Consider the following 23,615-nt stretch of genomic DNA (forward strand, 5'->3'; position numbering starts at 1 on the left):
CAAGGTACTGCAACAGTTGCATGACGCACCCACGGCTGGACACTTTGGCACAGAAAAAACGGTGGAATTGGTCGCAAGGGATTTCTGGTGGCCCAGACTGAGAGGGGAGGTCGCGGACTACGTCGCGAGGTGCGACACCTGCCAGAGGGCCAAGACGGTGCACAAACCGCCGGCGGGACTGCTGGAACCGCTGCAAACGCCGTTTGAACCGTGGGAGAGGGTGGCCCTGGACTTTGTCACGGATCTACCCAGCTCGAGAGGCAAGACAGCTGTACTAGTGGTGGTGGACTTGTTCACCAAGATGGCACATTTCATCCCGTGTGCGAAGGTGGCCACGGCGGAACAAACCGCCAAACTGTTCATAGATCACGTGTTCAAAGTGCACGGTCTGCCGTGGTCTATACTGTCCGACCGCGGACGCCAGTTCATCTCGAATTTCTGGCAGAAGCTGATGGGTTTTCTAAACGTCAAGATCAACCTGGCATCAGCAAGACACCCGCAGACCAACGGGCAAGCGGAGAGGGTCAATGCCATCATGCAGCAGTACCTGAGATGCTATGCCAATCAACAGCCTGCGACGTGGGTGGATTACCTGCCGCTCCCCGAGTTTGCCTACAACAACACGAAGCACGTGTCCACAGGGGTGACGCCGTTCTTCGCCAACAATGGGAGGAATCCCAGAACCTTCCCGGGACTGGAGAGAGTGGGGGAAGGGGAACCGCAGACGGCGGACGCTTTCGCGTCAGAGTTGCAGGAGGTCCACGATCAACTCCGACGGCAGCTGGAGCTAGCTAAGCACGCATACAAGGTGCAAGCTGACAAGCACAGGCGGGTTGGCGAAGAGATCCGAGTGGGAGACTGGGTCTGGTTGGCAGCCCACGCAGTGCCGACCAGATCGTTAGCCAAGAAGAAGTTGGGGCACAAGCAACTCGGTCCATACCAAGTCGAAGCACAGATCAACCCGGTAGCTTTCCGGCTGGCGCTGCCGGAGGGTTCCAGAATGCATCCGGTGTTCCACAGGTCGGTGCTCACTCCCTACAGGGCACCTCACAGATTCCAGGAGCCAGGAACGGCACCGAGTCCGTTCCGGGAGAGGACGGAGACGGGGGGGTTGCCACAGCAGGACCCCATCAACGAAGTCACGGAGATTTTGGACTCCAGATGGGGGGAAGAGGGAGTAGAATACCTCCTAGCCAGAGAGGGCACCCGGGCCAGTGCTAATAGCTGGGTGCAAGACTACCCTTTGGAGGAACCCCTGCTCAAGGACGAGTTTCATGCCCTTTTCCCACACAGACCCATGCCAGCCGGTTTCTTCGACGACTGGCTGTTCACGCCCACGCTTTCCTCCAGCACGTTCCATGGATTTGACTCGGACGGGGAACCCGCACCGGGCACCCGTTCCCCAGAGGGGTCACCGGCGGGTTCGGCATCAGACACCTCGTATTGGTGGGACGATCGACCGGAGGAGCAGTGGCGCCGGAAGTGGCTGGAGATGCCAGGTCGAGCGACCGACGCAGAGACTGACATGGACGTGTTCGGGGAGGATCTTGGGTTCGAGCACGGCGGCACAGAAATGGAAGCGGAACAGGTCAACGTCGACAAACGCGAGGAGGAAGACTCGGAGGTCTTCAGTTGGCGGCCAGCCACGGGGAGCGAACTGTATCCGGCATTCACTCCCGTGATGATGGAGCACCCAGCACCCACACCTGAAAGCGGGGAGGGGGGAAGGGGGGGCTTCGAGGGGGGTGGATGTCAGGGGTTCAGGAGCAGAGACGCAGAAAAGGGAGGAAACAGAGAGCGAGGGGGAGGAATACGAAGGAAGGATGAGTGGGGATGACGACCCGAGATCCCCGAGCCTGTCCAGTGAGTCCGAGGATTCCCAGAAGGGAGCGCCAGCGGTCAGAGCAAGGGGGGAAAGCAGGGGGACACCCCAGGAAGAAGGGGCCAGAGAGGAATCAGAGAGCAGCAGCTGGAAATCGGGACCAACGTGCCCAGCTGGGAGCAGCGGGGAGAAAGGGGACCAGGCATCAGGTTCCGGAGGCTTTCAGCAGGAGGGAGGGCATGAGTCAGGAGTAGTCACGCCCACATCAGGGAGCGAGGAAACGGTCAAGAGGAAGGTAGAGAGTTGGGCGCGCGCGCCAAGTTCAAATGCAGCGGAAGCTGGCGCAGTAAGCAGCCCGGAGAGTGAGCCAGGTCCCAAAGCCCGCCGCAAGGAGGCGGAAGGGTCCGGGGAGTCAGCGTCAGAAGAGAGTAGGAAGGAGGAGACCCCGGAGGCAGAAGGACCCAGAGACGGAAGGAAAGGCGCAGGAGGTGGAGCAAGGCTAGGGTATTAAGCTGGTGTGCAAGAGGCGGAGACTCAGACGGGTCTTCGCCGGTCTGACATAGAAGACGTAGGGCTGCACATTGCAGTTCGGAAATGGAACCTGTAACCCAATAAAGACTCTTATAACGTGAACGCTGGCTAGCGTGGTCCTATGTGAGCTGGGACTGGGTAGCAGCCCTGACAATAAGGATATATGGTTATATGGCTAACTGATTATATGAAAAGCATAAGGGTAGAATTCCTCCAGGTGGTCCTGCTTCACCCTAACCTCAATAAAACAATCCACAAACAGGCTAAAATCTGACAAACAAGCAGCACATTGGGGCTGCCAGAGCATATCAACACCCTCGTCCCTACCCCAACTTACCAGTGATGTTAATAACATGAGCAACATTGCTTATGGACCCTATATCCAACATTGGCGTCACAAAGAGGGTTGGAGGATGCATGGCGGCCAACAGATTGAGGTTGAATCCTGTCAAGACAGAAGTACTGTTTTGGGGGGACAGGAGGCAGGCAGGTGTGGAGGACTCCCTGGTCCTGAATGGGGTAACTGTGCCCCTGAAGGACCAGGTGCGCAGCCTGGGATTCATTCTGGACTCACAGCTGTTCATGGAGGCGCAGGTCAATTCTGTGTCCAGGGCAGTTGTTTACCAGCTCCATCTAGTACGCAGGCTGAGAGCCTACCTGCCCACGGACTGTCTCGCCAGAGTGGTGCATGCTCTGGTTATCTCTCGCTTAGACTACTGCAATGCGGTCTAGGTGGGGCTATCTTTGAAGCTGACCCGGAAACTACAACTAATCCAGAATGCAGCAGCTAGACTGGTGACTGGGAGCGGCCGTCCAGACCTCTCAGTGCGTTTCCAAGCACAATTCAAAGTGTTGGTGCTGACCTTTAAAGCTCTAAACTGCCTCGGTCTAGTATATCTGAAGGAACGTCTCCACCCCCGTTGTTCTGCCTGGACACTGAGATCCAGCACCGAGGGCCTTCTGGTGGTTCCCTCGCTGCGAGAAGCCCAGTTACAGGGAACCAGGTAGAGGGCCTTCTCGGTAGTGGCGCCCGCCCTGTGGAACGCCCTCCCACCAGATGTCAAAGAGAAGAACAACTGCCAGACTTTTAGAAGACATCTGAAGGCAGCCCTGTTTAGGGAAGCTTTTAATGTTTGATGCATTATGATATTTTAATATTTTGTTGGAAGCCGCCCAAAGTGGCTGGGGAAGCCCAGCCAGATGGGCAGGGTATAAATAATAAATTATTATGATGATGATGATACTTAACACCGTTTCACTGACCACTTCCTATCGCAAACAACAGGGAGGATGGCCTGACCTTGAACAAAGAACTCAGGCCAGCTGAGACCTAGGACCAACTGGCTAAATGCCAGATGGCCCATGATACCCCAAATAAATGTGAAGAGAATCAGAACTTACAGGGTTAAACAGTTCTGAGTGACGTCTCACATTCTAAGGCGTGGTTATGTTCACATACGGGAGTGGTTTCTCTGTGTGTGAGTTTTGTTTCGGTTTGACCGGGAGGCGAGAGATGTGTGCCATTTCGCCAGGATGATTTAAGATGTTTTGCTACACGATTAAAGACTGTTGGAGATAAGCAAGAAAGCCTGTGTACAGTCTGATTTATTACACACACATTGCAACAGTTTCTACCGCTGCGGAGACTCTGCTGAAGTACGCTGACAGTGAGTTACGCACGGGAGTCCAGTGTGGCGCAGGGAAACGTGCCGGACTCCATCATCTAGCCACAATAAACACCTATATGACTACATAGGGGATAATTTCTGCAACCCACCCCCCACTCTTTAACCCAAATCTAATTTTAACCTCTAGGTCAGCGCAATTTCACTGGTTCGATAGACAATACAAGGTGAGAGACACAGGGCAACCCGAACGGGCTGGCATGGAATCACCCTATATAGTAGATAAGCAAGATGGCTAGCTTAAAAGCAATTACATTAAATGTGAGGGGGTTGGGAAACCCCATCAAAAGAAAATGCATCAGCTTGTATGTAAACACCATGAAACCACACATCGCATTCCTACAATAAATACACAACCCACCCAAAGGCAGCAAACTCCTGAGCGATCCCTGCTTCAGTCAACAATGAGTTGCACCTGGCTCAGCGAAGTCCTGTGGAGTAGCCATAATACTCAGTAGAGACCTGAACTTCAAAGCCGCAACAGTCCTCAAAGACAAAAGAGGCAGACTCATTTTTGCTAAAGGGACACTAGATGGCAAAACTAAACTGACAATTGGCTCCATATATGCCCCAAACTTGAAACATCTAGAGTTCATCCAAAAAACTAGTTCCTCTCCTCGGAAGGGGAAGCAATTCCGGGGGGGGGGGGTGACCTCAACCTAAATATGAAAAGCACCCCCAACAATTAGGGACTCTTACAAGTTGCTAAAAGCATCCCTTAAAAAACAAACCTCCTTAAATGTTAGCAAGACAGAACAAGACATCACGGCCCTCTCATCACGCTACAAACAAACAGGATCTAAAAAAGTCCTTAAAGCTATAGAACAAAAGCGGAGAGAACTAGATTCCCTAGAAATCAACAAAACAATGATCAACATTCCATACTCTAAACAACGCTTCTGTGAGTATGGAGGGGAAAGCTCCAGATTATTAGCAAAGAGGTGTAGGAAAAAAGGAATACACTGCATCACCAAAAAGATCCCAGCTCGTCTGGGCACAAGTCCCCTGTGGGTCCGTGCGGTCAGTAAAAGAAGGAAATTCCCGCCAAGCAATTTGGAGCAAAACAGCAGCCAGTAGACTGAGATCCTTTCTGGTTGCGCAACAGGTTCAAGAGCAGCGAGGGAACCCAGAGCAATGGGGCGACATTGACTTTTAAAGCTTCCCACCATATCCCAGAATGCAGTTCGTACAGCATCATCAATATGTCATTGCTACACCACTAAAACGTCAGAAAGGGGAGGGTTACACAAGATTAACATAAGGAAAATGAGTCAGTGCAAGACCCAAGGATAGGATTAGCATAGGCAAACAAGTCTCAAGTACCCACCACCCAAAAGTACAACAGAACTTCCTTTGCATGTCTGGACCCCTTGGCAAGTCTGGGGATGGGATGAGGCTTTCCAATAATCAGCTCAGCAATTGTCACCTCTGGGCACTTCCTGGAGTTGATTTGATATGATTTATAAAGTGAGATATCTTCCCTGAGCTGTCAAGGCAAAAGGATACATTCAGGCATAATATTTGTAACATTTAACAATTTAAAGGTGCACACCCCCCCGTCATTTCTGTAACAGCTCCCCCCTTTGGAGATAAATTTGCTTAGGTTCCGTAGGAACCGCAAATATTTTCTCCACATTTAACTACAGTTCACACACAGACATATTTCCCACCCCCCTTTGGTCCTGTATGTTATATAGATATGCACTAAATAATAACCTGCTATTCCCCTCCCAAATGCATGGGTTTTAGTAAATCGGAAAGGGACTTGCATGTCACACCTCTTAAGGCCATTTGCAAACAAATATTTTGGTTTCCCTGCCAATCTCCCGGTCCTCACTCTGCACTTCAATTGGGAGAAAGCCACACTCCCAGAGCTCAGGCAGTGGAGTAGCGTGGGGGGTGCAGGGGGGCCGGCCGCACCGGGCGCAACATCTGGGGGGGGGGCGGCGCGCACCAATCTAGTGGAAGAGACTCGAGTGCTAAAATCCATGGGTTAGGGGGCACAAATTACTTGCCTTGCCCCGGGTGCTGACAACCCACGCTACGCCACTGAGCTCAGACGATGCTGGATGTCGGCATCAATGTTGACCCTTGTGGAAAGATAACTGCCTGGGGAGAAGTGATTGACATTTTCCACAGTTACACCATTGAGTTGGATTTGTGGCACTGCAGAGGGGTTATTTTGTACTTGGTGCAGCACTTTGTTTTTTTGGATGTTGAGTGATAGGCCTAGCTTCTCGTAAGCTTTTGTGAAGATATTTAGGATGGTGTGGAGGTCATCCTCTGAGCGTGCGCACACTACGTTGTCATCAGCATACTGAAGCTCTATGACGGAAGTTACGGTCACCTTACTCCCTGCTTTCAGCCTGCTCAGACTGAAGAGCTTTCTTTCCATCTGTACGATATATGATTTCTACTCCGGTGGTGAGTTTCCCTTCGACAACATTATTTTCATGGCAATGAAAATAATGAAGAGAGCTGGGGCAATAACACAACCCTGTTTAACACCTGAAGGGGTAAGAAGCCAAAGAGGGGGGGATATCATAAGGGAAGCTGTAAACAATTAAAAAAACACTTAAGAGTTCAGCATTTTATTCATTTAAATACTCTCACCTTTACATATAATTACTACTGTTATTTTCTGCTCAGTCTAATTTCCTTCACTTAGTTTGGCTGTGGTAGAAATGAAGGGACAAAACCTTTGTTAATTTGGACACAGTCGACAAATTATTAAACATTTTCCTTATGTGGGTTTTGAGTTCTCTTAGAGGTTCACGTATCCTGTTTGAAAGGGAAAATTAGCGTATTTTTCGCTCGATAAGACACACTTTTTTCCTCCTCAAAAGTAAGGGGAAATGGCTGTGTGTCTTACTGAGCGAATATGTGGTCCCTGGAGCCGACTGGCCCAAGTGCAGGGGCGAAAATCAGATCGCGTGTTACGGAGGAGGGAAGGCTGCAGAGAGGAGGCTGCTGGGGTTCCTGTATCGGGCATATTTTGATGTGTGTGTGGAGGCGTGTGACTCGTGTTGCTGCATGGGAGAGCGCGTGGTTAAAGGGGGCGTTGGAGTGACCTTGTGTGTGGAGTCTCTCGATCTGTAGGGCATCCCAAGACTACCGTCTGTTCATCAGCCCTGTTCCCCTTGCCTAATGATTGTAGCGCCTTCCTAAGGATTCAGTTGCGACTCTTCTTGTTCTGGTCCCTTTCTGGCAGGGAGTACACAGCCGCAGTGAATTCCTTTCCTGCCCTCTGCCTCAGGGTCTTACTGCCCGCCCACTGCTGTTTTCGGTTGCTGTGTTTGCTCGGATTGGGCCAGCAATGGCCCATTTCCCTTGCTCAGCGTGTCTGCTTGGTGCGAGGTGACGCAGCTAGGAAGGAATCAGCAGGCAGACACGATCCTTTCCCCTTCCGTTGCTCAGCGCAGGCTGCAGCAGCGTCACCTCGCAGCAAGCAGACACGCTGAGCAAGGAGATTGGTGGCAGACGAGCGCAAGAAAGAGCAGGGGAATCCCCTGCCCTCCTGGCAAGCAGAGCGGAAAGGATCGTGTCCTGTGCGCAGGCTCCAGCCCCCCCCCCCGCTCAGCTTGCGGGGGCTAGGAGCGCAACCGACAGCTGCCTCCTCCGCCTCCTCTCCATGCTCCGGTGCTGCTGCGTCCAGGGAAGCATTCTAGGGATGCGCATTCTAGGGAAGCATTCTAGGGATGCGCAGGCAGCCGGAAAACATCCAGGTGGGGGAGGGGGGCCAGCAGGGAAGTAGAGGGGCGAATGAACCCCCTGGCCAGGTTGTCATCTAAGTACTCTCGGAGGGCCCCAAGTTCAGGGGCCGACAAGGCATCTCTGCTCCAGGCTGCAGGTCAATAGGTCCGATGGGGTGGCAAAGCCTCAGCCCCCTTTTTCTCAGACACGTCCACCAAATCCTGGTAGGGCTCCAGGATTAGGCCGGCATCCGGTAACCCTGCCCCATCTGGGGCAGCCCCCTGCAAAGTGGAAGAACTGAGGGCCGGCTGGTGAGGCTTCCCAGGTGCCGGCGGCAACACGGGGGTTGGGCACAGACGTCGTGGCAGAAAGACGATGAGAAACACAACATCCGCTGCACCCAGGAAATGGCGGGGTCATGTCGGACCAAGCAGAGGCTTCCATGGACCAGAGGGAAATGTGGCGTCAGGACTAGTTGAAACGTTAACAGTTCCTGGTGCAGGGGTGCCACTAACCTGGCCAGTGGACAGGGCTCACGGGCAATGGGTCCTGATGCGAGGGGGGTCCCCTCCAGACCCACCCCTGAAATGGGCGAGGCTTTCACCACTGATGCTACTTGATACTTCTCAGTGAAACTGATGTCCATGAAGACGCCAGAGTCAATCATTGCCTCCAGGGCCAGCATGCCCCCCTGGGGAAAGAGAATATGGATAGGGAGAAGGAAATGGGGTGCACAGGGATTGAGCCTCAGCTGAGCCCCTCCTAGCACAGCTGGGGCTTGGCGTTTCCCAACCTCTTCGCTCTCAGACTCTGCTGCGAAATGCCCCTCCCCCCCAATACAAGCCCAGTCCCAGGGCCCACATCAGACTCTTCTCTTGGCTAGAGAGAGCGGCGGACCGCACCTACTTGCATGGGCTCCACTTCCAGCCCCACTGCAGCGCTGGACCCCGGGGACTCCCTCAATCGGAGCTCGGAATCTCAGACAAGCGTGGGCCAATGTTAATACGCAACGTGATAAAGTCTGGCAGGGCTGCTGAAGGGGGGGGGTCACCCATGCCAGTTCATCCTTAAGGCAGGGATGAGGGGCCTGATGGAAGTGGAACCGTCAGGCAGCTGCATAGCAGGGTGTCCGCAACCCACCAACGGAGCTCTGCGGCGGACTCGGTAACTGGGCGAGCCCCCTGCCGGAGGTTCTGCAAGGCATCTCAGCCGCCAGGGCAAGATTCAGCTCCCCGAACGTGCCCTCCAGGGTGGCAATGAAGTCGTCCAAATTCCCCTGCAGATGGTCGCTGGCCTCAAGGTACGGAGAGACCCGAGAAAGTGCCGGGCCCACAAAGAGGCTGACCATAAAGCACACGCGGCTCCGTGGGGTGGGAAAGTCTGCTGCACAGGTGGCGGACATCAGCCAACACTGGCTGACAAAGCCTCGAAGGGCCCCATGTGTTGAGCTTTTTTGGAGGTTCTGGCAGGGGAGTGCCCTATGTACAGTTCAGTTCGTGCTAGTATACTAAACTCCATAATCCAGCCTATGGCTGACAAACCAGCAGACCTACAGCTTGCCTGGGTTCTTCAAGATGTGGATCCTTATCTTAGCCTACAGGTTGCTAAATTCCCAACAGCCGTCCTCTCGTACAAGAGACGGAATGGAATGTTAGCTGATTATTGATAGTTATAAGAATTTTCGATAATGACATCAGATATTGATTTTAGCGGAGTGTCTAAATTTTTAATCTTAACCTTAAATTTTTCTTTTGAATTGCCAATATTTGTCCTTGTGAGCTGTGAATTGTGTTATATTACTCGCGGCTTGTACGAGACCGCGGTTTTATTTGATTTGTTTTGTGTGTTGTGCTTTATGATGGGCGTAAAGCCGAATAAACATTTTGATTGATTGGCCCCATGTGTTGGTTTCTATTTCCCTCACTGAGCAGCAACTGCATGTCACAAGACATTGTTTCCATTCCACAGTCCAAGTTACTGTTGGGTTCCCACGGGAATGGGAGACTGGATGTGACACACACTGGTTTCCTGTTTTTCAGTGTTCTCTCGGTTTCTTTGTGTCGAGAGTAAGTTTCTTCTCTGCTCTCACAGAGGCAAGATGTAGGTTTGTGTGTTCTCGGTATAGTTGAGAAATAAAGATTAGCATGTGGCACATACTGCTTTATCCTTTCGTCTGCGGACTACGCTCTGCTGGGCTAAAGAGAAGACAGTACCGGCTCCAGATGGGCCAGAGCTGGACAAATTCCAACACCATGCTCCCCCCTGAACCTCTCTGGTTATGGGGCAGGGGAGCAGGTCAGGCTGGGGCCGCTCAAAGTGCTTGAACCTCCCCCTAGAACATAGCTCCCTGGGTGTAGAGGTTCCGCAGCACCGTGGGGAGATCTATAGGCTGGGCTCCGTCCATCTGACCCCCTGGCCGGGACATAGGTTGGCCACAGCAAACTTTTACGGTTTGTGGGCGGTCAAAGTCCTGGTGGAGGACATCAGGACCCGGGGGCAAGACGGTGGGGTGGGAGCAGGAATGGGAATCCGGAAGCCAGGAGTCAAGAAGCCAAGGGTCCGAGGATCAGGAAGCCAGGAGTCAAGAAGCCCAAGGAAGGAAACGCTTTGCTGTGGCAAAGAGCCAAAGGGAAATGCTGACCTTATATCCCTTTCCGGCTCTTTCTTGCCACCAGGTGCTGTGAGTTACCAATCGGCCTCACCTGTGCAGCCCTGCCTTGCCTCTTCAGAAAAAACTTAGGAAAGCCCCAGTCCTGCAAAGCCCCACCGGTCCCAGGGCCTGGCTCCGGCATGCACTCCGGACAGTGACACTACTTCTTCTGGAGTAATATCATAAAATTATGTATCGATGGAAAGATAATATAATCAAGAATGCAATTACCTGTATTCTATCAAAATTTATAGCCAAATAAATAAAATAAGGAAGCACAACTTGCTTAGGTTGACTTGTTATGTGATTCCTAACAAGTTGGTTGTTTTTTTTGTCTTCTTTCATTTTGTGAGTTTGAAGAACATAATAGAAGAAAAGAAAAATATGTGAGAAGAAGAATCGGAGAAGATTTACCGTATTTTTCGCTCTATAACACGCAGATTTTTTCTCCTGAAAAGGAAGGGGAAATGTCTGTGCGTGTTATGGAGCGAATGTGTGGTCCCTGGAGCCGAAAAATCAGACAAAAATCAAATCGGGCTTCAGATTGCTGAAACAGAACAAAGAGCAGGGAAAGCCCCTCCCCTCCAGGCAAGAAGAGAGGAAAGCAGAGCGTCTTTCTAATTCCTCTCCCTGCTCCGGAGAGAACAGTGTTTGTGAAGGGAAGAGAGATTACAGGTTCAGCTTAAAATTCTGATTTGACTTCCTGCTTTTTGTTTTTGGGGACAGGACACACAGCATTCAAATATGCTTTCTTCAATTTAAAAGGATGAAATCCTTAAACAGTGTTTTGCCTGTAAATTCATGCGATCTGGAAGATTACAGTGTCTGTACCTCTTAAGGGATGGCAAAGCTTAGGTTTCGCTGCTAAATAGTTCTTAATGCAGTTAAAATGCTTTCTTCTGTCAAGGCAATTAAAAAAAATAAATATCAGGCAGCCGGAAAACATGCAGATGGGAGGGAGGGAGGAGAGAGAGAGAGAGAGAGAGAGAGAGAGAGAGAGAGAGAGCTGGCTGGCTTGGGTGGGTGGGTGGGGGGACTTTTGCCTTCCTTTCCTCACGTTATAGCCCTCTCCTGCATTCTTAGCCCTCTGTGTTTTTCCTTCCCTCCCCACTTAAAATGTGGTTACAAAGCATGGATCCACATGGATCCTCAGGATCTTTGCATTGGGTCACCCGAAATTCACCATCAGAGCACACAGCATGTCCATGGCTACAGCCTGCCCCCCAAAAATCACGCACCCACTGTTGCCTGGGGCTGCAATGGTGCAAAAACGTGGTTACAAAGCATGGATCCACATGGATCCTCAGGATCTTTGCATTGGGTCAGCCAAAATTCACCATCAGAGCACATAGCATGTCCATGGCTACAGCCTGCCCCCCAAAAATCATGCCTGGGGCTGCAATGGTGCAAAAAAGTGGTTACAGGGATTCTCAGGATTTTTGCATTGGGTCACCCCAAATTCACCATCAGATCACATGTCTGTGGCCACAGCATGAAGCACAAAAATGATACGTCCACTGTTTCATTCAGAATATTTTTTCCCTTGTTTTCCTCCTCTAAAAACGATGTGCGTGTTATGGTCAGGTGTGTGTTATAGAGCGAAAAATATGGTACATCCCACTTGCATTACACCTACCTTGAAGCACCCAGTTAGTGTGATGATCTGGGGTTGTGTGACAGCAAAAGGTGTGGGCAGAATTTGCTTCATTAATGGGAATGTAAAACCACCAAATACATAAATACGTCAGCCCAAACTGAAGCCTTCCCCATGTGATCTTTCCCCAGATACTGAAGCATTATTTATTCATTTATTTTATATTTCAACAGGATTCAGCTTCATGTCATGTTACTCCTTTGTGCAAAAGGCGGTTTCAATATAATCGTATTCCACTGCTGGAATGGCCTGGTGGGTTCTGTCCCAGCCGCTCTGTTGGCGGGGGCCCCTCCCCGGCAGCCCTGGCCTCTCCCCTTAAGAACCAAATACAAACTATACAATAACCCAGTAATAATAATAATAATAATAATAATAATAATAATAATAATAATTTATTATTTATACCCCGCCCATCTGGCTGGGCCTCCCCAGCCACTCTGGGCGGCTTCCATAAAAACCAAAAATACAATAAAATATCACACGTTAAAAGCTTCCCTGAACAGGGCTGCCTTAAGATGTCTTCTTAATGTCAGGTAGTTGTTTATCGCCTTGACATCTGCTGGAAGGGTGTTCCACAGGGCGGGCGCCACTACCGAGAAGGCCCTCTGCCTGGTTCCCTGTAGCTTTGCTTCTCGCAATGAGGGAACCGCCAGAAGGCCCTCGGCGCTGGACCTCAGCGTCCGGGCAGAATGATGGGGGTGGAGACGCTCCTTCAGGTATACTGGACCGAGGCCGTTTAGGGCTTTAAAGGTCAGCACCAACACTTTGAATTGTGCTCGGAAACGTACTGGGAGCCAATGCAGGTCTTTCAAGACCGGTGTTATATGGTCTCGGCGGCCGCTCCCAGTCACCAGTCTAGCTGCCACATTCTGGATTAGTTGTAGTTTCTGAGTCACCTTCAAAGGTAACCCCACGTAGAGTGCATTGCAGTAGTCCAAGCGGGAGATAACCAGAGCATGCACCACTCTGGCCGACAGTCCGCGGGCAGATAGGGTCTCAGCCTACGTACCAGATGGAGCTGGTAAACAGCTGCCCTGGACACAGATTTGACCTGTGCCTCCATGGACAGCTGTGAGTCCAGAATGACTCCCAGGCTGCGCACCTGGTCCTTCAGGGGCACAGTTACCCCATTCAGGACCAGGGAATCCTCCACACCTGCCCGCCTCCTGTCCCCCAAAAACAGTACTTCTGTCTTGTCAGGATTCAACCTCAATCTGTTAGCCGCCATCCATCCTCCAACCGCCTCCAGACACTCACACAGGACCTTCACCACCTTCACTGGTTCTGATTTAAAAGAGAGGTAGAGCTGGGTGTCATCCGCATACTGATGAACACCCAGCCCAAACCTCCTGATGATCTCTCCCAGTGGCCGCATGTAGATGTTGAAAATCATGGGGGAGAGGACAGAACCCTGAGGCACCCCACAAGTGCGAGCCCAGGGGTCTGAACACTCATCCCCCCCCACCACTTTCTGAACACGGCCCAGGAGGAAGGAGCGGAACCACTGTATGACAGTGCCCCCAGCTCCCAGCCCCTCTAGACGGTCCAGAAGGATGTTATGGTCGATGGTATCAAACGCCGCTGAGAGATCCAGCAGAACTAGGAAACAGTTCTCACCTTTGTCCCTAGCCCGCCGGAGATCATCAACCAGTGCGACCAAGGCAGTTTCAGTCCCGTGATGAGGCCTGAATCCCGACTGGAAGGGATCCAAATGGTCCGCTTCTTCCAGGCGAGCCTGGAGCTGTTCAGCAACCACTCGCTCAATCACCTTGCCCAAGAATGGAAGATTTGAGACTGGGCGATAATTGGCCATCGTGGCCGCATCTAAAGATGGTTTTTTAAGAAGCGGTTTAATGACCGCCTCTTTCAGCGGGTCTGGGAAGGCTCCCTCACGGAGGGAAGCATTCACCACCCCACGAAGCCCATCGCCCAGCCCTTCCCGGCTTGCTTTTATTAGCCAGGATGGGCAAGGATCCAGGAGACAGGTGGTTGTTTTCACGCGTCCAAGCAGCCTGTCCACATCCTCGGAGGTAACAGATTGGAATTGATCCCACTCAAGTAAGTCAGTAGAAGCTCATTTTAACAATAACAACAACACAGAAAAACTTACATTTATACTCAAACTAATCCCCAGCCCCAACTAAACATTTATCCCACCCCCAAGGGAGGGAACCCCAGGCCAGGGGAACAGAGGGGGAACAAGGTGGGGGCGGTGGGGTTGGACCACCCCGGGTGCCATCCTGAGGGGGGTGACATTCGGCCTGCCGCCCGCCCGCACCCGCAACTCCAAGCGTACCCCGAGCCTTCAAGGGAAGGGGGAGCTGCGCTGATGTGTCGCTTTGCCCTCTCCCCTCCCTCCCTGCCTGGCTGGCTCTGCGCCATTCAAAGGGAAGAAATGCAATTTGCCTGATTTTGTTACCCTCCCTTGAAAAGAAAAAACAGAGGACACGCAGCAAGCTTTAATTATGATTGCAAGTGAGTAGCAGCAGCAGCAGCAGCAGCCCAGAGCTGGACGGACCCTCGGAGAGGGCCAGGGCCGTCTTTACCTGGGGGGTGCAAGGGGTGGGGGCCAGGGGCGGCCACTGAAGCCCCCTAAGCTCTTAACCATCTACCTGTTAAGAAGTAATTATTTTGATCAAGCTAGAAAAACAAAATACATATATACCCAGGTATTACTGAGATGTATACCTACTTTATCTCTAAAGGACTTGAGACTGGGTGTGCTCATTGACCAAAGATGCGCCAACAGCTGCGCTTGTCAAACGGTTGCAGGAATTTGTGTCTAGGTTGGGGGAGGGAGGGGTTGCCCCTCCAGCAGACATCATGCACATGCAGCCCACCCCCAAAATCAGCACCATCACTTTTGTGACTTGTCCCCACAAAACACTTCATCGCAGTTTCTGCCTATCTGTTCAAAGGGCCTCTGCTGCACGATACCAAATGTAAGAATTCACTGATCAATGTCTCTATGTACTGGCTCAGTGGGGAAACTTCAGAAATTCATCTAGACCTGTGAGCTCAGCTCCTCCGCAGCCCCTCTGCCTGAGGGATAATCCCTGGCCTCCTGAGACCTGAGTGCCAGAGAGGGAGCCATTCCAGAAAGAACAAACCCAGAGGAAGACAAAAGGGTGGGATGAACTTGGCTGGGAAACCGGGAAATGTGAAGATCTCTTTTGTGACACTCGCTGGGTGTTTGGTGGAGGGCAAGGGGAGCCATGGGGCAGGGTCCAGGATGCTCAGATGACTGCCACCAGACCTCCCCTTTCATGATGTAACCGTGATGTATTAGTGATGTAGTTGGGGGGGGGCATTAGCCGCAGCTAATAAAACTTTGGGTTCTCTTGTTCCAGCTTGTGGCAGGTGGGGGTCCTGTCGCGACAGTCTTCAATCAGGACCAATTCGCTCTGCTCTTCCTGCCCGGTGTCCTTGTTTTTTGTCCAAGGGAGCCTCAGATTTCTCCGTCAACAATTCTCCACGGTGCCGCGCACTGAAATTAACTACATTTGGGGGCAATGGGCCGGTCTTTGCCCCCTGGAGGGGGCTTGGACTCCCGAGCGCAGCCCGGCCTAGGATGGGGTCTGCGCAGAAAGTGAGGGGTGGAGACCCCTGCGGGCAAGGAAAGGCAACCAGCGCGGGGCTTCCCTGGGCTTCCCCTTGACAAGCGCCTGGGAGGAGGGCCGGGGGGGGGGTCCAGCCCTGGGGGTCTCAAGGGAGAAATCCGAGGGCTCCCTTGGACAAAAAGAAAGACACCAACCAGGATAAGGTGGAGCAAAACAGCAGCCTGTGGGCTTGGCCTTGATTGAACTGTTGCAACAGGGTATTCCCTTCACTTGCAGGAGAGAGAGGAGGGACCCAGAAAGATGGTGTGCAAGGCCTTATCCAGACTTTGGAAATCCCCCTCCTGTGGACCAAGCCCAGCCCCATTCTATCCTCCCCTTCCTGAATTCTGGGGTGAGTTTCCTTCCCTCCTGCCAAGCCCTTTCCCCTGCAAGCTCTTCCTCCGGCTTCTGGCCAAGGGAAGGAGATGCTCTGAGCCCCACCGAGAGCCTCGCCCCCCAAAGGATATCTGGGCATTGAGGGAGCCAGGGGGGCAGCTGCCCCCCCCCCCGAAATCCCTAGAAAAAGAAGAATCTGAGGTTGTGCCAAGGGGGACTCGGCACTGCAAGGGTTAAAGGGATCTGAGCTGCCTTCCTAGAGAGGCCAGGAAGCGGACGGGGGGGGCAGGTCCTCCAGAGCCAAGGCCCCTCCCTCCCTCCCCAGTCCTTCCCTGCTTCGCTGCCCCCTCCTGGGATCTGGTGAGTCTCCTCTCTCTCTGGGATCTGGTGGGGGTCCCAGGGGTGCAGCGGGGGGGGGCCTGATCTGTTCCTGCAGGGGGGACACCCCCAAGTCAGGGGGGAGAGGGTCAGGGGTGCAAAGACCCCCCCCCCGCTATGCTCCTGCTACCCAGAGGAGGAAGGAGCCCCGGGGCTGAGAGCCAGAGCTTTTTGCCAGACTCCCCAGGAGGAAGGTCAGGGAAGGAGAGAGCGGGGGGGGGGACCCCCAAGTCAGGGGGGAGGAGAGGGTCCTGCCAGGGAGGGGCCAGGTCTGCCACGCTCTCCTTCCTGCAGATCAGAGGGTCCCAAACTCATTTGCCCCCCCCTTCAGAAAAGATCTCCATTCTTCAGACAAAGGAATCCCTGAGACTTTGACTCTCTGTGACGTCGCTCAGCCTCATTGCACAACAGAGGGAACATCTGCAAATGGTTTTCCAAAGCTGGACGAGGAGGTGGACTAGCCCCCCCCCAAAAAACCCCACGGGGAGGGAGGAAGGAAAGGTGGGAGAGAGAGAGAGGCCAGGAGTAAAGAGAGGGATCCCAGTTTCCCAGAGTCTGGCTGCTGCATTGGGGACCAGTTTCCCAGTGTCTCCCAGGGCAGCTCCCCACGGAGGCCACGGCAGCCATCCCCTCGCACCCAGAGCAGGGCATCCCAGGACCACATCCTCTCTCTCCCAAAGGGATTGTTGCTGGCAAAGCAGCCGGAAATGGGCGCTGCTACTCCCTGAGCCTCCAGGGACCTTGGCATCAAGGGCTGTGCGTGTGTTAAGCCATCTAAGAGAATAATAAATTTCCTGCCCTCCACCCACTTGGCCCTTGTTCAGATACATACCTGGCCCTCTAGAGAAAGAAAAAGAGACCCCACCCCAGGAGTCTGTCTTGAGAGCGGCAGAGAGTCCAAGTGCAAGAAAAGGAGACGGAAGCAGGGGAGTGGGGGTGGGGAGCAACTCCTGAGGACCCCCGGATGAGGACCCCCACTAGAGCCAAGCATCCATTTCTCAAATGCCTCCCTTGTCAGTCAGTTCTGACTTCATGCATTGACTGGAAGGCAGGAGCAACCAGGCTGACTCATCTCCCAGAAATCCCTTCAGTTGCCTCCACATTCTGCATTGCTAGAGGGCTGGAGACTTACTTCTTCTCCCCTTCCTCCTCCTCTTTCTTTTCAAAAAGGTATCTCATGGTTTGGGCTCTGCTACCGTCCAGTCCTGATTCCTGGCAAGACTCATCCATGCTTGTTCAGGGATCTGTTTCTTCTCCTGACCTACAAATTCTGTAACAGAACAATGTATTTGCTTCCTAGGATTTGCTAGAGCTTCTCATTCAGACGGACAGGAATTGGCAGAAGACCAAAGGGTTCCTTCTGATCTCTCAGAGGCTTCCTGAGAGCACAGATGGATGAGCGAGACTCAGCTGGCCCTGGAGCAGAAAGAGGCCATGCCATCAAAACTGGGAGCAGTGGGGGGTTCTGGGAAAACTCTGTGCTGAAGATCCTGGGTGAGGAGGACACCCTCCGCTCAGAGGTGCAGAGACAGCAGGTGAGACAGTTCTGCTGCCAGGAGGCCAAAGGACCCCGAGAGCTTTGCAGCCGACTCTACCACCTTGACCACCAGTGGCTGAAGCCAGAAAGGCACACGAAAGCTGAGATGCTGGACCTGGTGATCTTGGAGCAGTTCCTGGCTGTCCTTCCTCCAGAGATGGAGAGCTGGGTGAGGGACTGTGGAGCGGAGACCAGTTCCCAGGCGGTGGCCCTGGCCGAAGGTTTCCTCCTGAGTCAGGCAGAGGAGAGAGAGCAGGTGAGGGAGACTTTGGATACTACCTTGACCAGAGCCAGGGCCTTTTCGGATGTGGCTCCGTCCTGGTGGAACGCTCTCTCACAAGAGACCAGGGCACTGTGGGAGTTGACATCTTTCCTCAGAGCATGCAAGACAGAGCTGTTCCGCCAGGCCTTTGGTCAGGGTTCAGTCTGATTCTTTTCTTTCAGTACAAGAATAAGCATTAAAGAGGCTTCCTAGCCCGCTCACACCTCCTTTATAAGACCAGTGGTAACAGTAGTTGGCCCTAGCGAATATTAACCACTCTCAATTTTACTTGACTTGATCGTGGATGGAGGACTTGACCTGGCATGTGTAACAGAGACTTGGTTGGATGAAGCAGATGGGCCTGTCCTTGTCGCTGCTTGTCCACCAGTTTTCTCTTACGCACAGCAACCCAGGTCATGAGGGCGGGGAGGGGGGGTTGCAGTGATTTTTAGGAAGTCATTAGTTTGCACCAGGCGTCCTATTGGGAAGACCCAGTTCTCTGAGTGCATGTTCTGGAAGTTGGGCAATAGGGGCAGTACAGGATTCCTTTTGGTGTACCGACCTCCCCGCTGCACCAAGGATTCCCTGCCCGAGCTGCTTCAGGTTGTGGCGGATGTTCTCCTGGAGACACCTAGCTTGGTTGTCCTGGGGGATTTTAACATCCATGCCGACACGACCTTACAAGGGGCCGCTCGGGACTTTGTGGAAAGCATGGCCTCCATGGGGCTGTCCCTGAATAAGTCTGGCCCAACCCATAGCCGTGGACATGCCTTGGACCTGGTGTTTACCTCTATGGATGTTGGTGATCTGACACTAAGTAAAAGCGAAACGAAAGAAGTGCCATGGTCAGATCACTTCCTGGTGCAACTGGACTTCTCCGCGACCCTTCCCCTCTGCAGGGAGGTGGGATCAATTAGGATGGTCCACCCCCCCCCACTTAATGGATCCAAATGGTTTCCAGAGAGTGGTAGGGGATGCTTTAAACCACTTCTTTAAAAACCATCTTTAGATGCGGCCACAATGGGCAACTATAGCCCAGTCTCAAATCTTCCATTCTTGGGCAAGGTGATTGAGCGAGTGGTTGCCGAACAACTCCAGGCACACCTGGAAGAAGCGGACCATTTGGATCCCTTCCAGTCGGGATTCAGGCCTCATCATGGGACTGAAACTGCCTTGGTCGCACTGAAGAAGTGTGCATGCACACGAAAGCTCATACCAAGAACTAACTTAGTTGGTCTTTAAGGTGCTACTGGAAGGAATTTTTCTATTTTGGTCGCACTGGTTGATGATCTCCGGCGGGCTAGGAACAAAGGTGAGAGCTGTTTCCTAGTTCTGCTGGATCTCTCAGCGACGTTTGATGCCATCGACCATAACATCCTTCTGGACCGTCTTGAGGGGCTGGGAGCTGGGGGCACTGTCATATAGTGGTTCCGCTCCTTCCTCCTGGGCCGTGTTCAGAAAGTGGTGGGGGGGTGAGTGTTCAGACCCCTGGGCTCTCACTTGTGGGGTGCCTCAGGTTTCCGTCCTCTCCCCCATGCTTTTCAACATCTACATGCAGCCCGTGGGAGAGATCATCAGGGGGTTTGGGCTGGGTGTTCATCAGTATGCGGAAGATACCCAGCTCTACCTCTCTTTTAAATCAGAACCAGTGAAGGCGGTGACGGTCCTGTGTGAGTGTCTGGAGGCGGTTGGTGGATGGATGGTGGCTAACAGATTGAGATTGAATCCTGACAAGACAGAAGTACTGGTTTTGGGGGACAGGAGGCGGGCAGGTGTGGAGGATTCCCTGGTCCTGAATGGGGTAACTGTGCCCCTGAAGGACCAGGTGCGCAGCCTGGGAGTCATTTTGGACTCACAGCTGTCCATGGAGGCACAGGTTAAATCCGTGTCCAGGGCAGCTGTGTACCAGCTCCATCTGGTACGTAGGCTGAGACCCTATCTGCCTGCGGACTGCCTCCCCAGAGTGGTGCATGCTCTGGTTATCTCCCGCTTGGAGTACTGCAATGCGCTCTATGTGGGACTACCTTTGAAGGTGACCCGGAAACTACAACTAATCCAGAATGCGGCAGCCAGACTGGTGACTGGGAGCGGCCGCTGAAACCACATAACACCGGTCTTGAAAGACCTACATTGGCTCCCAGTACGTTTCTGAGCACAGTTCAAAGTGTTGGTGCTGACCTTTAAAGCCCTAAAAGGCCTCTGTCTAGTAGACCTGAAGGAGCGTCTCCACCTCCATCGTTCTACCCGGACACTGAGGTCCAGCTCCGAGGGCCTTCTAACAGTTCCCTCACTGCGAGAAGCCAAGTTACAGGGAACCAGGCAGAGGGCCTTCTCGGTGGTGGCGCCCTCCCTGTGGAACGCCCTCCCACCAGATGTCAAAGAGAAGAACAACTACCAGACTTTTAGAAGACATCTGAAGGCAGCCCTGTTTAGGGAAGTTTTTAATGTTTGATGTATCACAGTATTTTAATATTCTTTTGGAAGCCGCCCAGAGTGGCTGGGGAAATCCAGCCAGATGTGTGAGGTATAAATAATAAATTATTATTATTATTATTATTATTATTATTATTATTATTATTATTATTACTATTATACCAGTGGACTGCCATCTGTCCAGATTGCCTGTTCTTATGTTCTATGTATACTGTGTTAGATTTATGATGTTAGCCGCCAAAAGATTGGCTCCGGCTAGGGAGGGTGGGGTAGAAATAAAAAATTATTATTATTATTATTATTGGGGGCTCCAAAGAGGATGGAGAACATCCCATAATGCTCTGCTGATGGCCCATCCTTTTTCTGGGAAGGCATCCATGGAATGAGATCTCACACCCTTAAAGTTTTTTACTTTTCCATTATCTTTCTGCTATTTCATGTCATTCATTCTCTGTTTTGAATCCTTGTTGTTTTTTCAGGAAAAGGATCGTTTTGAGGAAATGGACCTGGATTCCTCTGAGGCAGAGAGGCCTCCGTTGGACACCAGAGAGAGGCCACCGGGTAAGGAAGAAGGCGGTTTTTCTCCATTTGGTCTCATTCTGTTGGTTTCCCATATAATCTCTGGGTTCTTTTCATCAAGTTTTTTTTTGGGGGGGAGTTGGGAGGAAGGGTCTAGAGAATGAGAATGTATTTCTGCATGACTAACATATGAAATGGGCACAAATGTCCAAATGCACTCAGCAGGTAAGGCTTTCTGAAAGGCCCATCTGTAGATAGAGATGCTCTGTTTCACCTGTGAGAGACATGGGCACGCCTGGCATCCTGCTTACCTGTTTTCTCTTTCAGGAGACAGAATGATGCCAGCAAGACCTCCTGATCCATCTTTTCATGGGGGCAGAAGGGAAGCAGCGGCTGTGGAACCAGATCAGGTCAGGGGGAGCTGCCTTGTGGGGACAGAGGCTGAGGGATGGAGCAATGTCATGGACTGGTTGGGCACAGAGGAATGGTGGGAGGAAGCAGCCGGGGAACCAGGAAGGGAAGATGTCTCAGCCCAAGGAGTGGAGGTGGAGGAAGGATGAGCAGTGAGAGGGAGAAGAGGGAGAAGTCTGGGAAGAGGAGGTGTCAGAAGCTGAAGGGGTAACAGGGCTTAGTGAGCTGGGAGACTCTGAGGCAGAATGCAATGCAGAATCGGAGGCAGAAGAGGAAGGAGACGAGTGGGAGGAGGAAGGTCGAGAGGCAGAGGTGAGTCAGGAGGAGGAGGAGCCACTGGGGGCTCCCTCTCCTTCTGCCATAAGCCACCCTCCCTGCTTGTCTCTCTGAGCCAGGAGTTGTCTGACAATGGAGGAGCAAAGGCAGGCTGCACACTGGCGCACTGTTCAATCGCTTGCCAGAAACCCCAGAGAGGAGGGGACTTGGAAAGCTGTGGGGAGCTAGTGGCCTTCTCTTTTGGCAGCTGATTTCATGGAGGAAGACCCTGTCATGGAATTCTACTCAGTATTGATCCAGGCAGAACTCCAATGTATAGTTAGCAGAGTGAAAACGTAAAGACGTTGCAGGATCCCCCAAAATAGACCAGAGGCAATTGTATTTCACCCAGCAGAGCTTTACTGCTACTGAAGACAAATGAGCATAATGGTCCCAAATCCAAAACATTCAGGATTGGCCCTGTCCATAAGAAATCCAGTTGCAGCAAACTTAACTGAAATTTCCCACAACTTATAATAAGTTTAAACTTCAACACTCAGCATGCTATGTACAGAACACCAGAAGGAAGAGAGAGAGAGAGAGGGAGGGAGGGAGAAACCCAGTCTCCTTCTGGCCTCTTCTTATAGTCAGCATGACCTTGACAGAAGACATAACAGAACCACTTTAACCCAGCTGTACTCAGGCTGCGAGGCCTGGGTCCTTGTGCCAAAGGCCAAGCACAGAAAGGGTGGCCTAAGGTCCCAAAAGATGATTTTCTGTGGGTATGAGCCAGGGACCAAGGGGTGGAGATTTGCCTATCCAACAGGCAATCAGTCCAGGATTCTGCTCAGCAGCAGTGCTGAGTTCTGTGAGTAGAATGGATGGACACGCATACATGGGAACCCTGATGTTCTTTCAGAGAGTCTGCTTGACTCTGCTGATGAGGAAGAGGTAGAGGTTGAACCTGCTGCTGAGGCACAGAGTCCTGACCCAGAGCAGGTAGAGGGAAGAACTTCTCCTAAAGCTGTGAAGCTTGAACAGAGAAGTGCTCCTTCCTCACCCACAGGTTCAGCTGAGAAGTCTAAACGGCGCAGTAAGTCAGAGGGGGAGCTCTCTGAGGCCAAGGACGTTCTAGCTGGTCCTAGTGGGTCTGAGGGGGTACCTGAAACTGGGTTGAGACATTCAGCTCGCACAACGAAAGGTAAACCACCTGACAGGTTTGCAGTCACAAGTGTGTGGGTTGGCATGGCACAGTGTGAACCCGAGAGTTTTGAGGGTGTTCAGAAACTGCCTCAGGAAGAAGCCAGGAAATGGCATGAGGCAATGCAGAAGGAGATGAGCTCAATGGAGTCTCTAGGTGTGTTCTCCCTCACAACGTTGCCAGTGGGCAAACAGGCTGTGAGCAGCCGCTGGGTTTACCGTCTTAAACCCACAGCAACAGGGGAACCACAGTACAAGGCTAGGCTAGTAGCCAGAGGGTTCATGCAGCAAAAGGGGCTGCATTATACTGACGTATATGCTCCTACTTCCAGAAGTGAAACTCTGCACATGCTCTTAGCGATTGCTGCACAAAGAGTTTTTCAGGTGTATCACTTTGATGTGGATGTGGCCTATTTGAACTCACAGCTCCAGGAGGATCTGTACATGCTTCCTCCTCCAGCGTTTGAGGGCAATGAGCCGAATACTGTATGGAAGTTTCACAAGTCCATTTATGGCTTAAAGCCTTAGAGAAGCTAGGTTTCAAGAAGAGTCTTGCTGACAGCTGCCTGTACCTTAAAGGGTCAGGAGAGTCACAGGAAATGGTGTTGATCTTTGTTGATGACATCATTCACATCTCAGGGGCAAACAAA

General features: G+C 52.2%; 1 protein-coding gene across 4 annotated transcripts in view; it reads left to right on the forward strand.

The window, feature by feature from the left end:
• The window catches only part of LOC309531527 (uncharacterized protein), a 91,971-nt gene that overhangs the window by 23,286 nt on the left and 45,070 nt on the right, over positions 1–23,615 (forward strand). Inside the window, exons 1-2 of one of the 4 annotated variants that reach the window (XM_082221107.1) lie at positions 16,311–16,330; positions 17,649–18,141. The exons of 2 other annotated variants lie outside the window; for them this stretch is intronic. In XM_082221107.1, the coding sequence (XP_082077233.1) occupies positions 17,740–18,141 (402 nt within the window). In that variant the 5' untranslated portion in view covers positions 16,311–16,330; positions 17,649–17,739. Of the gene's footprint in view, positions 1–16,310; positions 16,331–17,648; positions 18,142–21,523; positions 22,967–23,615 lie in introns of those variants that run through there. One more of the 4 variants, XM_082221113.1, reaches the window with a different exon arrangement.

Source organism: Podarcis vaucheri (genome assembly GCF_965113315.1).
Source record: "Podarcis vaucheri genome assembly, chromosome: 4".
NCBI classification, from domain to species: domain Eukaryota; kingdom Metazoa; phylum Chordata; class Lepidosauria; order Squamata; family Lacertidae; genus Podarcis; species Podarcis vaucheri.